Source organism: Gossypium hirsutum, chromosome D10 (genome assembly GCF_007990345.1).
Source record: "Gossypium hirsutum isolate 1008001.06 chromosome D10, Gossypium_hirsutum_v2.1, whole genome shotgun sequence".
Taxonomy (NCBI): domain Eukaryota; kingdom Viridiplantae; phylum Streptophyta; class Magnoliopsida; order Malvales; family Malvaceae; genus Gossypium; species Gossypium hirsutum.
Window position 1 is genome coordinate 67,418,831 of NC_053446.1, and position 18,552 is coordinate 67,437,382.

The 18,552-nt window shown below is 31.8% G+C and overlaps 1 protein-coding gene across 1 annotated transcript; it reads left to right on the forward strand.

The window, feature by feature from the left end:
• The first annotated feature begins 10,833 nt into the window (after nucleotides 1–10,833).
• LOC107931807 (zinc finger CCCH domain-containing protein 29) lies at nucleotides 10,834–13,970 on the forward strand. Its single transcript, XM_016863745.2, has 2 exons — nucleotides 10,834–11,068; nucleotides 11,652–13,970. The coding sequence occupies exon 2, from the start codon at nucleotides 11,664–11,666 to the stop codon at nucleotides 13,662–13,664; it is 2,001 nt and encodes a 666-aa protein (XP_016719234.1). The 5' UTR covers nucleotides 10,834–11,068; nucleotides 11,652–11,663; the 3' UTR covers nucleotides 13,665–13,970.
• The last annotated feature ends 4,582 nt before the right edge of the window (nucleotides 13,971–18,552 follow it).

Consider the following 18,552-nt stretch of genomic DNA (forward strand, 5'->3'; position numbering starts at 1 on the left):
ATGTATAAAATTGTGTAAAATCAAAATTTATATATAAAATTACACAGTAAATCAAAATTAATATATAACTTTATAATTTATCCGTTAATATTTTAACAATTCAGTCATTCAAATTACGAAAATTGTCGCTTTTTTCAAATAAAAGGTACGAGTCTAGGTATGCAATCAGGGATTGCTGTCAACTAAAGATTGCAATCCTTTGCCACTTTTATCAGTGGTCCACACGATGACATATCATTTTCTACTATGTAAGTGAAAAGAATTTAAATAATATATATACATATATATAGTTAACCTTTTTTAAAATAATTTTTTTAATAAAATAATAATTTTTAAAAGAAGAGTTATTTTTCAAGGGTGGTAATTTTTCGATAGTGAAAAGTTATTTATACATATATAATTTTTTATTATTCTTAGAAAATATTAGTTTACTATTTTCGATTCATTTTCGTAAAGATATAATCACTCATATCATTTAAATTAAGTTAAAAACACTTTTATTCATAAAAATATCAATGGGAAATGTGGCAAAATCTTATTTCTACTTGTGGAGTAGACCTGTCCATGGGGCTCGACGGCCCGCCCGAAATATGGGAGGGTTCGGGTAAAAATATAGGCAATAACAAAAAATACTTTAATATATATAAAAACACATTCCGAACTGAGACCCTCCAACACTAACCTAAAATACTTTGGTTTTTCCCTAAATTTATTTTTCGCTGCGTTTTCCAAACCTGATTTTCCAACACTAACCTGGTGGATTATCTGTAAAGATGTAAATGAAAAAGGGAAGTGAGCTATGAAGCTCAGTGTGAGTTCCATCATAAGTAAAATCAGTACAAACACTTAAGTATACAGAAACATAACACATAGAACAATACACAATAGCTATTTTAGAATATCGATATTTCAAACCATTCAACAATTTATACATAAGTATATATATGTCATCCAGAAAATCCAGTTTGTATGCAATGCTTTATGAATGCCATACAGTTTCGGTTTAACAGAAAAGATCCTACCCCACCACTACACACTACAATGGGAGTTCCCTTGGATTCCAACCACCTACAAGCCGAATTGTGATTTTAACCACCAACGGTTTGCAAATAAGTTGCCAATGGCTATGGACACACATCAAAACATTACTAATGGAATCTGCCTATGGCTGTGGATACACAGCAAATTAATGCAGATAAAATTTGCAACTGACTGTGGATGCACAACATGTTAGCAAGTAAGAGCTGTCAATAGGTTGTGGATGCACAGTAAAATAATGCAGATAAAATCTCCCACGAACTGTAGATGCACAACATGTTAATAGGTAAGAGCTGTCAATAGGTTGTGGATGCACATCATATTTGCAGTTTAAAGGGAAAACACTGCCAATGGCTGTCGGTACATAACAATTACATCGCAAATGAGATCTGCCTATTGCTGTGGGCACACAGTAAATTTGCAGATAAACTGCCAATCTTCCTCCGTACATATCGTTCCACCCTATGCAATGCAATATGACATGCTTATAATATATCAATACGGTAGTCATTAATGCACTTATAACAGATCAATACAGTAGCAAATAGTATGCCTTATAACATATCAATACAAAAGCAATTAATACGCTTATAACAATTCAATATAATAGCAAAAGACATGCTTATTATGTGTTTGGATTAACTGTATCATATGACATGTTGAACATACGATTAGTAATACAAGATGCAACAAGAATATATTATTGACATAGCATGCATATACAATAATAATTCGGTCATTTAGACCATGAATTCCAATATTCATGTTATTAGGGGTTCAATTGAGAAAAATAAAACTCTAAAAATAGTTTGGGGACTATTTAGGGACTTGATTCATCAAACCATAAAATTTTGGGCAAAACTATAAAATATGAAAAATAAGAGTCACACGGCCTTGTGGCTAGGCCATGTGAGGTGCAATGGCAGAGTGTCATTATTATTTTAGATGCAGGTTTCACACTGTCTGAAACACGACCTGCAACACGGTCGTGTGTCTCAAGTTAATATGTAACACAATCTAGCATAGGGCTTGCGACATGGCCGTGTAGCCTTATTTTGAATACCCACATAGGCGATCACATGGGCTGGGACACGGTTGTGTGTCCAAACTTCAAATGTCCACACGGTCTGGACTATGTCAGATGGCCGTGTGACCCCTGTTTTCTAAATTTCAAGTTTCGGAAATGTATCATTACCATGATTAGATTCTATTATTAAATGCTAACATTTAATTTGTATAATTGTTTCTGTTGTGAAGTTAAAGGTTTAAATTGTTTGAAATTGTACGGAAATTGTTTGTAACACCCTATTATCGAGTCCGGCGAACGGACCGGGTCAGGGGCGTTACATAATCAATATTTGAGATAAATCTCAAAATTATACATGAACTTTGATTTAATGTGTAATTTGAAATATGAACTTTGATTTGGTGTAATTATACACATGAAACTTTGATTACGATTCAAATGTATACATGAAACTTTAATTTTAATTCAACTATACATGTTTAAAAAATAAATACATAAATTTATTGTTATGTTGGATAAATATAATTATTTGTATATGCAATATATACACATAAAATGATATTATATCAATAATTATGTTAATGGTTTGTGAGAATTGGATCAAATTAAAATTTCATGTATAAAATTGTGTAAAATCAAAATTTATATATAAAATTACACAGTAAATCAAAATTGATGTATAACTTTATAATTTATCCGTTAATATTTTAACAATTCAGTCATTCAAATTACGAAAATTGTCGCTTTTTTCAAATAAAAGGTACGAGTCCAGGTATGCAATCAGGGATTGCTGTCAACTAAAGATTGCAAATCCTTTGCCACTTTTATCAGTGGTCCACACGATGACATATCATTTTCTACCACGTAAGTGAAAAAAATTCAAATAATATGGGAAAAATACCAAAAAAAGCTCTATTTTTTTAAAATTTACCGAAATGGGCCCGATATTTTATTATTTACCGGAATGGGTCATTTTCCCCGAAATCGCGTCCACGTCAGCGCGATGTCAGGGGACGTGTCAGCAAATCACGTCTACGTCAGCTCGATTTGCTTACGTGGACACAAATCGCGCCTACGAGGACGTGATTTGCTGACACGTCCCCTGACATCGTGCTGACGTGGACGCGATTTAGGGGAAAATGGCCTATTCCGGTAAATAATAAAATACCGAGCCTATTTCGGTAATAAAAAAATAGGGCTTTTATGTGTAATTTGCCCCTTTTTTTGGTATTTTGCCCCTAATAATACATATTAATGTATTACTGTAATATGTAGCTCAAATTATGTATTGTAGTTAATATTCATAATATTGTAGCTCAAATTGTCAATCTGTCTATACTATTGTACTAATAATATATATTAATGTAATATTAAAGAGTTAATTGATTAAAAAAATAAATGCAACAAGTACAAAAAAAGATTCAAAATTATTACCAACAAGATTTGAACCAAGGAACTAAGGGAAAAGAGCAAGCATCTTAACCAACTAAGCTAAACTAATTAACTAACATATTATAAAAATATTGTTATTATCTTAATTATATTAGTTACGTTCTAATGATTTATCGGACCTATTCCATACACATGTCAAATCAGAAAAAATAATACAACAATTCTGTAAAAAAAATCTGGTGTTTACTTCAAATAAATAAGGAAAATAATGATTTGAATGTTTCAAATTTCAATTTTAAACGTAAAAAATCAAAATTTAGAGGCAAAAAGGGATCTTTTAGAAAACGGGCCCATTTTTTTGCTAAAACCCATTTTTGGGCCTATATTTTTACCCAAACTCTCTCACTCCTGACCCAGCCCATTGATAAGCCTACTCACGTGTGAGTGTAATAGAGATATCAAAACTACAATTTTATCATTATCTCATAATGACTAAAAAAGAGAGTTGTGGCATTAGTTAATTCAAATAATTAGCATCTTTAATTTTTAATTCAAAGATGTTAATTATTTGGATTACTTAATTTCATTGGAAAAATAAAAAATTAAATTATATCAAATTAAAATAATTATTAAATATTAAATGTGTGAATAATAGAGAGATCAAAATTGAAAAATTGCATTTATAATTATAATGGCAAAAAAAGAGAGGAAAAAAGTAAATGGACACGTGTCAAGAGGTAAGGGCCTTGCTTTTAGATAGAGTTATAGAGTAAATTTTGAAGGTTAAAATATAAAACTCAATTATTAACACCATTAAGTTCTTTTGTTAAATTTGCTTGAGTGATGTCTTGAAATTTTAAAGAAAATGCTCATACTCACACGATAACCATATAAAAAAAAGACATTGCAATCAACGTAAATTTAATAGATAATTTTAACAGTGTTAAAAATTATATCGTCATTTTAATTGAAATAAAATTTTTGGGCTAACTACTGACACTGAAAAAATTAAGGTGCCAAATTATGTCAAAAAGTTGAAATATCAAAATTAACTCTTAAATTTGAGCATAGTATAGAAACCAAAATTGAAATTAGACCATTGTTATATAATTTTTAAAAATTGAAATTTTGACTAAATGGTAATTTCAAGGTTTTATTAATATAATGGTAAATTTACCTATATTTTAATAATGTAATGGCAAATATCAATGAAAAACAAATTATAGTGGAAATTTTCAATATTCACCTATAATATGATGGCAAATTTACACTTTAACCCAATATAATTAGTGTGGGTTCAGATCTCATCATATTTATATTTTTTATTATTATTTTTAAATTAAAAAGATTAAAATATCATCAAATAATATAACTTATTTTAAACACGAAAATATATTTTAGTAATTTTTTTAATTAAATTGGTGTCTAATTAACTCATGTCACTAACTTAATCAGTGATTTAAATAATAATATAGATAACGTGAGTGATGTATTTTATGTATAAAAGAAAACAAATAAGAACATGAAAAATGAAGATAGAATGAAATACACCAATATAATTAAATGAATATTTAAATTTAAGAAATTAATTTTGACTCAGACGAAATTCGGTGTTTAATATCTTTTTTTTATCACAAGTGATACTTAAATTATATTTTGCTACTCAAAGTGGTATCTAAGTTTTAATTCATTACCCAGATTATCTCAACTGTTAAAAAAAATCTCTTAACCAATCATTTTGTGACACGTGAAAATTTTTAACTAAAAATATAAAAATTATAATAAATATAATTTCCTTAACCTCTTTTTTAAAGGCTTAGGAGTTAAAAAACACATTACCAGAAAAAAAAATAAAAACATCAATTAAATCCTTAAAAAGAATTCACACTATTGAGCCCTCGATAAGAAAAATAATAATCAATTATATTTTTCATTAACAGAAACCGTCGATTAACCAGTTTAACTATTAACTGTATTGATAAGACAAAGCATTAATGTGGTCAACAAAAATTAAGAAATTAAGAAATTATTTTAAAATTAATAAAAATATAGTTTTCCTATGAATTTGGAATATGGAAAAACTTATAAATTAATTAGGATAAACTACACCGTAAATCACCTTAAAATAGTGTCGTTCCCATTTTGGTCATTTTAATTTTTTTTAACAATTTAGTCACTCTAATTAAGATAATTAGAGAAAACCTTTTTCTTTTGCAGCTATGGAAGTAATACAACAAATTAAAGGAGGTAGACATCAAGAACATAAAAAATGGGGCCATTGTTAGTGTCATCCTCGACTCGATTGTTTCATTTATGCCTGCAATTATGTACATCAGCACAAACAAACAGGAGGTATAACTTTAGGTTGAACTACTATAATATGATTTGCATGAACTTACCTTGCTTGCACTATTGTTTGAGAGCCAGTACGATCCTTCACCGGAAGTGGCACATGTGCTCTGTATATATGTGTATATATGTATATATATTATAGAGGGCGACATAAGAGAGATGAAGAGAAGTATTCATCTTACCAGTGGCGCTGATGGAGAGAATGAAGGCCAAGCTTGTCAGTGATCTCGACAGTATTCATAGCATCTGGAAGATCTTGCTTGTTTGCAAATACTAGCAGCGCAACATCCCTCAACTCATCCTTGCACTAGCAATAAGAAAATTTATGCTCAAGTACCTCGTTCAACAGCCTGTGCAACGCATCCTTGGCTTCAACCACACGTAATGCTAAATAATGTAATTGTAATTCACTGCCATGTAAAAATGCTAAATTTAATGGTAATTGTAAGAATAAAAATGGGATCGTGGCACATGTGACCCAAAAAAGCTAAATAATGTACACATGGATTGTACCAAATCAGCCCAAAGGTAGGATATTAATGGACCACCTTCTAGTAGTGCTATTAGTTTAGGCCAGACCCAATCTCTTTATTATATGAGAATGATAAAAGTTCCAACTTTTATTTTTTCTAATACAAAAATTAAATACGTACTGATTCCGAATCTAACATATTAGATTATGACACGTATTTGAAAACTCAAATTAAATTCAGACATGAAAGCAATTTTGATTAGAAAAATTAACGATGTAAATTCATCTTAATCGAAATTGTTTCGAACCCATATTAATTCAAATAAGTAATCTGAAATGACTCAATTCTGAAATCTTGAGCGTCAAACTCAAATGACCTAAATTCAAAACAATCTAAATTCGAAACAACTTAAAACACACGCAATTTGAAATGTACAAAAAGAAATAAAATCTAAACTGATTTGATCCTAATTAACCCTATCCAAAATTAACTCGCCTACCCAATTTGTCGATTTAGTCACTAATCTTTACTACTTCCACTTTTAGTAAACTATTATTGACGATGTATTTAGTATCGCTTCTCAAAAGCACTTTTTCATATCAAATCAGTTTTTCAAGCCATAACCAATGTTCGAGAGATATATATTTCAAGCTAAAAATGCTTTTCAAATTGAATTTTTAAGTCAATCCAAAAAGCTAAAATTTCTAGCTTTTGGCATTTTGGAAAATCACGTTTAAGCCTAATTATAGGTGTTTCTGGATTAGGTCGGATCAATGTTTGATTTAGAAAAATTTAAACCTGACCTAACCCATCTCGTCCAAATGACTAATTTTATTTTTAAAAACAATAAAAATAAACTAGACGAAACCAAGTCAGATTAAAATTAAAAAACCCAAACCAAAATCCAACCATAAACGAATTTGACTACCTAGACCAGCTGAATCACCAGACCCATAAACACCTAAACTTCTAACCACTTCACTAATTTTCATTTTTGTAAATTCACAATTAACTGAGTGCAAATATTCTGATATTCCAATGATGCAATTGTTAGCTGTTTTGATCATATGTATATATATGTGTATGCATATAATTGTTAGCTAATTTTCGACAATACACGACATATAAATAATTTAAAAATTAAAAATATTATTTTTTAAGGATAAAAAATATAAATGGATGTGGGTAGACCAGCAGGGCAGACAACCTAAAATCAGTGTCGACGGCTATAACATATATATATATATATATAATCAATTAATTTGTTCTTTTCTGTTTAAACTGCTTTTGTTATCTGTATTTGAGTGTCATAATTTTGGATAATCCAAATAATTTTTATTTTTATATTCAGATTAGGGAACCAAACTCCCCTAATTCATGCATGCTTTACTCTTATATTGTTTATTATTACATTAATTTAAAAAATAATGCTGAATTAAATGAGACAAATAAACAAATTAAAGGAATTAACAAATGATTTGTTAAGGGTTGATTTTCTAGAAAAAATTTTGAAGTGTTATTTTTCGGGTTGACGGTGGAACTTTCAATAATGGAGGTTGTCTCCATGGTTGGGGTTCACGGAGGAGGAACACCTCCATTGGTGAAAATACGAAAATAAGACTTGCAGAGGCAAATATGAGGAGAGAGATAGAGAAAAGATTTCAATTTAGTCCTCTTATAGATAAACAAATTATAAATTAGTATGTAATAAAATTACATTTTGACCCCCCTGAACATAAAAAAAAATTTGTTTAGCCCCTTCAAAAATTATATACATGATAAACTTATATTTTGATCTTTAAAAAATTTATAATTAATTTCCAACCCTATTTAAAAAAAAATTGGATTCACCCTTACCTACAAGACCTAGAGGAGAGGTATTAATATAGTATGTGATGTTAATTATGTAGCCACCTACGTGAAGGGAGACTGGAACCACCTACTCGCAAGTATGGTACCACTTGACTGTCCTCAATCGTCCTCTCTTACACTATGTATCAATGTGATTAAGTCTCAAGATTTCGAGCCTTATTATCACTAAGCTAAAATGTCATGGCACAAGCTTTGGCTTAATGACAAGCTTAAAATCCAGTGGATTTTAGACAATCATATTCGAGTTTCATCTTGTGTAAATGTGAGAATTCTCTCTAGATTTATTATGGTTTAGTTGTTCACTTAGTTATTCACGGTTTCTCTTTAGATTTATTTTAGTTAGTTAGTTAGCCAATCAATTAGTATAAAATTAGTTGATAAATTAATTATTTAATTCAATACTTATAATAATTGATTCGTTGTAATATTTAAAAATACATATCATTGACATTTGATACATATATATGAAGTTTAATATTATAAAAAAATTATCTAAGCTTGTTAGTTATTTTCCGTTAGGCCAATTTTGGTTGGGTTAATTCAGATTCTAAAATTTGTCATTTCGAGTTTGAATAATTTCATGTTTTGATTTTTTAAGCTCGGATCGTTAAGAGTTTGTCAATCGAGTTTTTAAGTCAGGCATTTTAGGGTTTGTCATTTGAGTTCAACACTCAAGTTCGAGCATTCAAGTTACTTTTTTTCGACTCATTTTAGGCATAAATCATTTCGGATTCTAATAAATTTTCCTGTTTCGAGACATTTTCGAGTTATATTGAACAAATCTATATTGTTAATTTTTATAATCAAATCCAGTTGAGTTGAATTATGCCTTAAATATCCTAAACATTAAAAAATATCTCATACACCTAAAAATATTTGATAATAATTTTATCATCATATTCATATGATTGAAAAAAAGACATTGCAAGCTCACACATTGGTATCTCAAAACAGTTAATAACATGATCCAAGAAAGCCTGAAAAACTGTAGAATCACATGTAAGAAAAATTCTTTCCAAGTCAAAGCCTTTGCCCAAAGAGTCAAGCATGTTGCTTAGTCAAAAAAATAATCCAATTTTGATTGCATTAATAAATAATCCATAAATTTTGAATTTCTCATAAAAATCTAATCAATACTTATGACCAAGTCCTACACAAAATCCAAATTTAGGGTTAAATAAAAAAATTAAATTCAAGCACTAATTTAAACCGAAAATACAAATTGGTTAGACCACTAATTTTTGATTTAACTGGTTTTTTTAGCCCAGATTAATATATCAATCGGTTCTCAATTTAATCGGTCCAGTTTCAACAACAATAACTTTAACTGAAATTATTGAAACTAGACTAAGTATCGATCGATATACTGAATTAATATAAACTGATTGAGTTGAACTAAAATATGAATTGAACCGAATCTCAAAAATAAATAACCTAATCAATTTTACGATCTGAAAAATATGAGTTTTTAATTTATTTATTTTTTCAAAAGCATAGAGTAAGTGGAAGGGTGAGTCATAGTGGGCGACAGGCATATCTTGTCCGAGTCTATCTGTTTTTTATGTGAGAGACTGTGAGTGTGACCCACCAAAAATGGAAAGGGCAAACGCGTGGAAGACTCAACTCAGCTCAACTCAACTCAACTCAGCTCAGCTCTCACTCACTCGGTACTCACTCTGTTTACCGCTTGGAATCAATGAATCCCTCCCTCCCCACTTGTAGCCAACCGACCTTTCTGACTCACACGTGATAGCCAGCCACTTTGGAATTTCAACACACACACACAAAATTTTCAAAACCTTTTCAATGCAATTTGCATTTCATTACAAATTTCATTTCCATTTCATCTTCAATGGCAGATTTTTTTATATTTTGGGTAAATTGCACTTAATGTCACTAAGCTATTAGTAAATTTATATTTTGGTCACTTAACTTAAAAAAATTATAACATAGTCACTAAACTTCAATAGTTTTCAGTTAAGTTACTAAGCTGTTAAAATGGTTGTTGTATGACATTCTATGTTCGTACTGCCTACAATAATCAAAAGCTCTCATTCTCTTTCTTATGAAACAACTTTGAATGTCATGAATCTATGAACTAAAATCCAAACAACTTTATTTTTTATCTTCGAAACTAACCATTAGATCGACTTGAATCTAAAGTAAGTTCTTCTACTCGTTGATTGATACTGGTCTACCGTACCAATTGTCGATTCGTCACTTAGAGCTCACTAGGCAGAATATTTAAAAAAAAACTTAATATTCGATGACTTAAATAAAATCTCTCTTTCCCCTTCTCTACAATTCATTTTATTTTCATGAAAAAGCTTTAAAAATTAGGAATCTATGAAATAAAATCTGAACAATTTTTTTCTCCGATTTCCAAAACTAACTATTAAAGCAACTTGAATTTAAAGTATGTTTTTTTACTCGTCAATAGATACTAATCTACCATACCGATTATCGAATCATGACTTGAAGCTCCCTAATTGAACTATTTAAGAAAAAACTTAATAGCCATGCGACTTAAATAAAACTTTCAAGTAGTTCAGTAATCATATTGTAACTTTTTTCAACTTGAATGACCAAAACATAAACATACTAATAATTTAATGATCTTGAGTGAAATTTACCCTATTTGTTTTCTTCAAAAAGCTAATGCCTTCCTTTTGAAGATTTGACTTTGACCATCTCAACAGAAAGGGGGAAAAGGAAGAAAAGTCACACTTTCCTCCCTTCTTCCTTGTAAACCAGCAATATACTCCATATTTAAAAAGCCCTCAACTTGGTTCTTTTTCCTCTCAGAACAGCTTGTTCATATACCCCATTCTCTTCTCTTAATCCTTTCCTCCATTTTTTTCCAACTGAAAAAAAGGGTCTCTCTTTGTTTTCTTATACAGAGATTGCTTGTAAGGTAAAAAAAACCTTGAACTTTGGCTTTGGTTCTCTTGTTTTTGATGAATTCATGAGTTTTTTGGGGTCAAAAGTTGTGAAATTTTGGGTATTTGGTGGTTTTTTAGCTAAGAAATGTTAGCTTCTTAAAAGAAGGCCTAGTCTTTTGATATAGAACATTGCTTACATGTTTAAAGGGCTAAGTAAAAGAATTGATTTAGGTAAAAAATTGTTAATTTTTGGGTCTTTTGTGTTTTTTGGTTTAGAAATCTTAAATTAAGAGGAATAAGTCTTGAAAAAAAGCCTAGTCTTTGATTTAGAACATAGCTTACATGCTCAATAGTAACTAAAAAATTGATTAATTGATGAGTTTCTTTGTTTTTAGGCCAAAAATTGTGAATTTTTGTGTCTTTTGGTAGGTTTTTTCTTACAAATGTTAGCCTAAGATGAACGAATCTTAAAAAAAAAAGGCCTAGTCTTTTATATATATATATATGTATGTATGTATGTATGCTATTTGGCTGTTTAATGGTCTGTTCGTGTATGATTTTTGCTATGGAATGAGGGAACTTAAGTGTTTTTTGTTTGCTTTAATCATTATGCAGGGCTTCTTGCTGATGTGCAGTGGTTCAAAGAGTGAACTTGTTCCTTCAAATTTCACCATGGAAGGTGAATTACAAGGATGTAAACCCGATGCTCTATCTAAATGCTCGGTTTTGCTTGAATTAGCCGCCTCTGATGATTTGGTAGCCTTCAAAACTGAAGTAGAAGAAAAGGGTTTGGATCTTGGTGAGGCAAGCTACTGGTATGGTAGAAGAATAGGGTCCAAAAAGATGGGGTTCGAAGAGAGGATGCCTTTGATGATCGCTGCCATGTTCGGTAGTATCGATGTTTTGAACTACATCGTTGGTACCGGAAAGATTGATGTGAATAGAGCTTCTGGTGCTGATGGCGTTACTGCTCTTCATTGTGCCGTTGCTGGTGGTGCGAGTTCTTCGGTTCAGGTCATTAAGCTCTTGCTCGATGCATCTGCAGATGCTAATTGTGTTGATGCTAATGGGAACAAACCGATTGATCTGATCGTTCCGGGTTTAAAATCTTTCAGTAATTCCAAAAAGAAGGTGATTGAGTTGTTGTTGAAAGGGGATGATGTTGATGGTGGTCTTAACCTGGAAGAAGAATCTGAAAAGACGGTTCTGAAGAAAGAATATCCTGTTGATATATCGTTGCCTGATATCAACAACGGGATATATGGAACCGATGACTTTAGGATGTATACCTTTAAGGTGAAGCCTTGCTCGAGGGCATACTCTCATGATTGGACCGAGTGTCCTTTCGTTCATCCTGGTGAGAACGCGAGGAGGAGGGACCCGAGGAAGTATCCATACAGCTGTGTGCCTTGTCCAGAGTTTCGTAAAGGAGCATGCCCTAAGGGTGATGCTTGTGAATATGCGCATGGTGTGTTCGAGTCATGGCTTCATCCTGCTCAATATCGGACTAGACTTTGCAAAGATGAGACTGGTTGCACACGTAAAGTCTGTTTCTTTGCTCATAAACCTGATGAGTTGCGCCCTGTATATCCTTCCACCGGTTCAGCCATGCCTTCACCAAGGTCTTCTGCAGTTAATGCAGTGGATATGTCTACTTTGAGCCCATTAGCAGTCGGTTCACCATCCTTGCCGTTGCCTACTGCTTCAACACCGCCTATGTCTCCTTTGACCGCCGCTTCCTCTCCAAAAAGCGGAGGCTTGTGGCAGAACAAAGTTAACCTCACCCCACCTGCCTTGCAGTTACCAGGTAGCCGCTTGAAGACAGCTTTTAACGCCCGAGATTTGGATTTGGAAATGGAATTGCTCGGGCTCGAAAACCAGTTGCAGCAACAAAAGTTGATAGATGAGATTAGTAGTCTCTCCTCTCCATCTTGCTGGAGTAAGGAATACCGTAGGCTCGGCGATATGCAGCCTACTAATCTTGATGATGCATTTGGATCACTCGATCCTTCCTTGCTATCTCCATTGCATGGACTGTCCGTAAAATCTGCAACACCAACCCAGATGCAATCTCCAACTGCTCTTCAAATACGCCAAAACCAACTCCGCGCAACCTACCCACCAAACCATTCATCCTCCCTTGTGAGGAGCCCCTCGCCATATGGTTTCGACTCCTCTGCTGCAGTAGCAGCAGCACTAATGAACTCAAGGTCTTCCACATTTGCAAAACGGAGCCAAAGTTTCATTGACCGTGGAGCAGTCACCAGTCGTGCCGGACTCACCGCACCTGCTAATTCCGCAACCATGATGTCCTCAAACATATCCGATTGGAGCTCCCCTGATGGGAAACTTGATTGGGGCATTCAAGGAGATGAGTTAAACAAGCTTAGGAAGTCAGCTTCCTTCGGGTTCCGTAACACCCCAACACCAACCCCAACCCCAACCCCATCCAACATCAACGAGCCAGATGTCTCGTGGGTTCATTCCCTCGTTAAAGATGTTACACCCGCCTCCAGCGGCTCGATGCAGCAACAGCAGCAACAATACAACATCGGTAAAGGTGTTCGAGAAAGGCTTCCACCATGGGTGGAACAAATGTACATAGAACAAGAGCAGATGGTAGCATAAAAGAGACCCTTTTTGCTCATTGCTTTAAATCTAACTTCCATTCAGTTTGTAATAGTAATTCCGATAGTAGCGTTAGTCCATGGTAGAATACTCCGATCGGTTGGTCCACGAAGTAAAAGGAAAAATTACATGGGCAGGAAAGGTTTAAGTTACTGCTCATGCTTTAAAGGTTTTAGGAGAAAGATGAAAACTAAGCAAAAACAAAATAAATTTATTGATTAGTTCATATTCTTAATTCTTTATGTTTTTATTAATCAATGGGTATTGTAATATTTTTACGCAAGTAAAACTTGTATTGTTATGAGACTCCATTGTTGTGGTGTATTGATTCTTGATTTTTCTCCTCTTATTGTTGCTGTGTTAGTTGTTCATACTGTTCTTCTTTGGGAAGTAATTAAGCATTTGATGAGTCAAAAAGCATTTAAATCCATTTTTTACCATAGAAATCCTAATGATGATGCCCCATCCCATATCCAAGAGAAACTAAAATTAGGATTACAAATTCATCCTTTTAATTTCGGTCAATTAGTAGCTTTCATTGGATTTAGAATTAGGATCAAATTGACATAAGTGTAAATATTGAAGGTTAAATTTATTAAATTTTTTAAGATTAAGATAAAATTGACAGGCTACATGAAGTGTAAATATTGAAGGCTATTATCCCAATCAAAGGTAGGATAAATTGATGAAGAAAGTGAACACTTCGATTAATTGTCTTTAATTTCTTACTTTCAAAATTAAAAAGGATTAAATTGCTATTTTTTAAGATAAACTAATTTATTCAATATCGAAATCGAGAGGGACCGAATAAATCTTTTTACCTAATATATATTTCTTTTTCTCAGTTCCTTAGGATTTTTGTTGTGTGCTTTTCTTTTAAAAGAGGGGTGAACACTCAAAATTAGACATTAAACAATTCTTGGATAATATTAGTAAATTTAGTGGTCTAACTTTGAATTTAGACCCTTTACCATTTGATCCTCTATTTTTTTTTGGATTGATAGAACTTTTACTTGCTACCATTAAAGTGATAACATATATTTTTCTTTTACTATTAGTCAGTCACATAATCAAGGTCGTGCAAAAATCTAATCGATCATATTCAATCAATAATAAATTTAGCGTGAATAAAGATGGATAACGATGATTTTAGCGGACAGTGCTCCTAGATTTTTTTAGATGGACATGGATGAGTTGGTGAGTGCTAATCTTTGAGGAGAGCTCTGAATGGATCTGGGGGAGCTGAGCCTTAAATTATTTTTGCGGTGATGTGCTGGATGTTATGGAAAAATAGGAGCAAATATGTTTTCCAGCGTGGGATTGGCAGAGTGGAAGATACAATCAGAGCTGTCGAGTGTTTTGCTTTTAATGTTTGTGAAACAAATCGTAAATGGTTAAATGACGACCACCTAATCCCGGATGGATCAAATTTAATATTGATGGAGTGGCAAATACAAACGGAAACTGGTCGACGGTTGGGGGTGTTCTACGGGATTTCTCTCGGAATTGAGTTGAAGGATTTCAAAGGTTTATTGGAAGGGGATCGGCTGTAAACTCAGAGTTGTGTGCGATCCTACATGGTTTAGAAATAACACTGAATAGAGGCTACAATAAGGTTATTATCGAAACTGATTGTATGATGGCAGCGGAGATGATTAAGGAGGGTTTGGGAAGTACACATCCGATGACTATTGTCAGGAAAATAAAGATGATGCCTTGACAGTTTGCACCTATCAAATTCCAGTTCGTGAACAGGGAAGGGAACATGGTTGTCTAGTTACGATCGATATTCCTTCATTCCATGTTAGGAAATTACTTTTAGAAGATAAACTAGGCGATATCCATGTAAGAATAAATTGAACTAAGGCAATATGATGCCTTCTCTTATCTATCAAAAAAAAAATACATGCCGACCAAAATTAATGTTATCACTTTAACGTTAGTAACCGTGATATTAATTTGGACCTATTAATTATACCATAAAATAAAGGATCAAATTATGTGAAATTAAATTAAGAGTTTAAATTTCAAATTAAGTATAGTAAAAGGACTAAAACCAAATTAGACCTTTATTTAATTAGTGATATAATGAAATATTATAAGATATGATCTAGTTGTGAAAATCTGAAGCTGACCATGTCCATGCCATTGTTGGCTGTATGATGTATTATAAAATTTATATACCCATCAACAAAGTTGCTATTATTTTTTATATTATTATGGAGGCTCAAACCTTATATTTGTTGAAGATAAGATTTAATAATGGAGCCACCAAATATATGATTGAAAAATTGAAAATTAAAGGTCAATATTTGGTTTTGGTCCCTACACTTTGCTTAAATTCAATATTTTATTTTTATACTTTAATTTGACGTAGTAGTATATCTCTGTTTTTTTAATGTCATTAGTTACTCAAAATACTTAAAAATGTTATTTGTTTCGAATAATGACGAAGAGATTGAACTATGTTGAATCAAGGTGAAAGTATCTAGTAGGTTTTGTATAATGATTGGATCAAATTAGTCATTCTATTATTAAATATATTAATCCGGTCCTTTTATTATTAAAAAGAATTTATAGTGAGATCCCGGGATATCTTTTTAAATAAACGATTGAAATAAAAAGGGAGAAAAAGAAACATAAACCCATCGTTGATCATACCACGTAGGATTTGTATTGAGAAACGCGAATTTACGTTTTATCAAATTCAACTGGTTTCAACACTAAAGAAGGAGAGAAACTGATCTCCAAAGAAAAACAATGTATTCAATAATCGATTTAACATGATCTAGGTCACTAGCACAAAATGCAGTTTCTAACATGACTTGATGAAACAACTACAATCTCCTTCTAACAATAGAACGTTGATAATGACAATGTATCGCAAAGAAAAGAAATAAAATAGAACACACAGAAATTTACGTGAAAACTCTTTCAAGAAAAAACCAACGGGCAGAGGAAAAGGAAATTCGCTACGTCGAATTCGAATGATACAAGAGGAGAGACGATTACGTCTATTTATAGGTTTAAAAACTTATTCTAATCAAAGTCAAATAGAAGTAATGCAGTAATTTTAAAACACATTATTCTAATCAACATCAAATAAAGGAAGTAAACTTCTATACGGATTCCACTTCGGCCCTCGGCCTTCGCCCTCGTAGATCCCCTATCTTGCCAATTGTATTTTATTTTAATAAGAATTTGAGTCACATAACTCTAACACTCCTCATTTATGTCTTTCAACCATAATCGTTGATTTAAAAAGGATCCCACTCTAATAAGATCTCACCTTAAACATTATCAGATTTAATGACTAAATCAATCCGTTTAATAATAGTACGACTAATTTAATTCGGCCCTTAATAAAAAAAGACTAAATTCTAAATTTAAATATAAAAGAGTTGCCAAAATCAAAATTTGACCAATTTGTTTTAAAAAAGAAAAATGGGTGTGGGGTAACCATAGTTTTTGTTCCAAGAAGGATAGAGTAAGTCATTGTGTTGAGAGCCGCCCACGAGACTAATTCTCAACCAAATGTTTATAATATTTATTTATTTATTCTTTCAATAAAGATTTCAAAATGTAATAAATAAATGTAGATTTTTTTTTAAGGACAGCATGAAAAGACAAAAAGGGTGAAGTGTATGTGTTGATGTAATTTGCAATTTCCATTGCCTTTATCAATAAAGCTAAACAATGGTGGGTCTTAAGGTGCGATTCCCACTTCTCCATTTTCACTTTGTTGCCAATGGCAAAAAAACCCAACTTGTTAAAATTGAAAACATGTTTAAATAAAGGGTTAAATTGGATTTTGAGTGAATAGTTTAGAATCGAGTTAAAAATCGATTCAACTATTAATTCAGTTTTAAAAATCTTAAGTCACATCCAAGTTCACTAAACTATTAGTAATTTTATGTTTTGGTCACTTGACTTAAAAAAAGTTATAAAATGATTATTGAACAGTTCGAAAGTTTTTTTTAATTTACTGGGTTGTTAAAATCGTTATTGTATGATTTTTTTTTATTTACATTGCTTATATAAATCGAAAGCTCTCATTCTCTTGCTTATATAGTAATTGTTATTCTACTCGTTGATGAGTACTAATTCACCGTACTGATTGTTAATTCGTTATTTGGATCTTGCTAACTGATCAATAACTTAAATAATTCTTTTTTTAAATAATTTAATGGTTATTTTATAACTTTTTAAAATTAAACGTAAGCCTAATTAATCAGGTAAAAAGAAAAAAAAAAGCAATATAAAAGCAAGGCAGGCGTGTGAGTGATGCTTTTTAGATTTGTGGTTACTTTTTTTTTATTAAAGGTGGTTCTAATTCTTTTATACCATTAAGCAATATTGGTAGTATCTTCCTTTTCTTGATGTAAAATATTATTTTAATGGTCAAGAATAGTATGCTTTAGTTATGGATCGGGTTAGGAGATGACTTGCACGATAAATGAATTCGGTTTAGATGTAAAAGTTTATGTTTTGAGATGCCTTTAAATACTTACGTTAGCTAAAAGTGTCATCGACGGAAAGAAATAAGATGAGCTTAAGAGAGTGATGAAAGTTAAGAGCATGAAGAGCGTCGTATTTGGGTATTTATAAGTACCTGATCTTTGGGCTGTTGAGATAAAAATAGAGCAGGGTAGGGATGGATATTGCCTAATCTACCATCGCTACCTATCATCTTTTCTGTGCTCTACTATGGATCCATCTTTGCTTCACTCTGTTTGGGCTCGGTTTGATTTTTACTAGTTATTTTTAATACAATTATTCAAATAATATTTCTAATATTCTTGATTTGGAATTTAATTTTTGAGAAATATATTTAAGGGGAAAAAAGGTAAAGAGAATTAGAGTTTTTTTTTCTATAACACAAATTTAA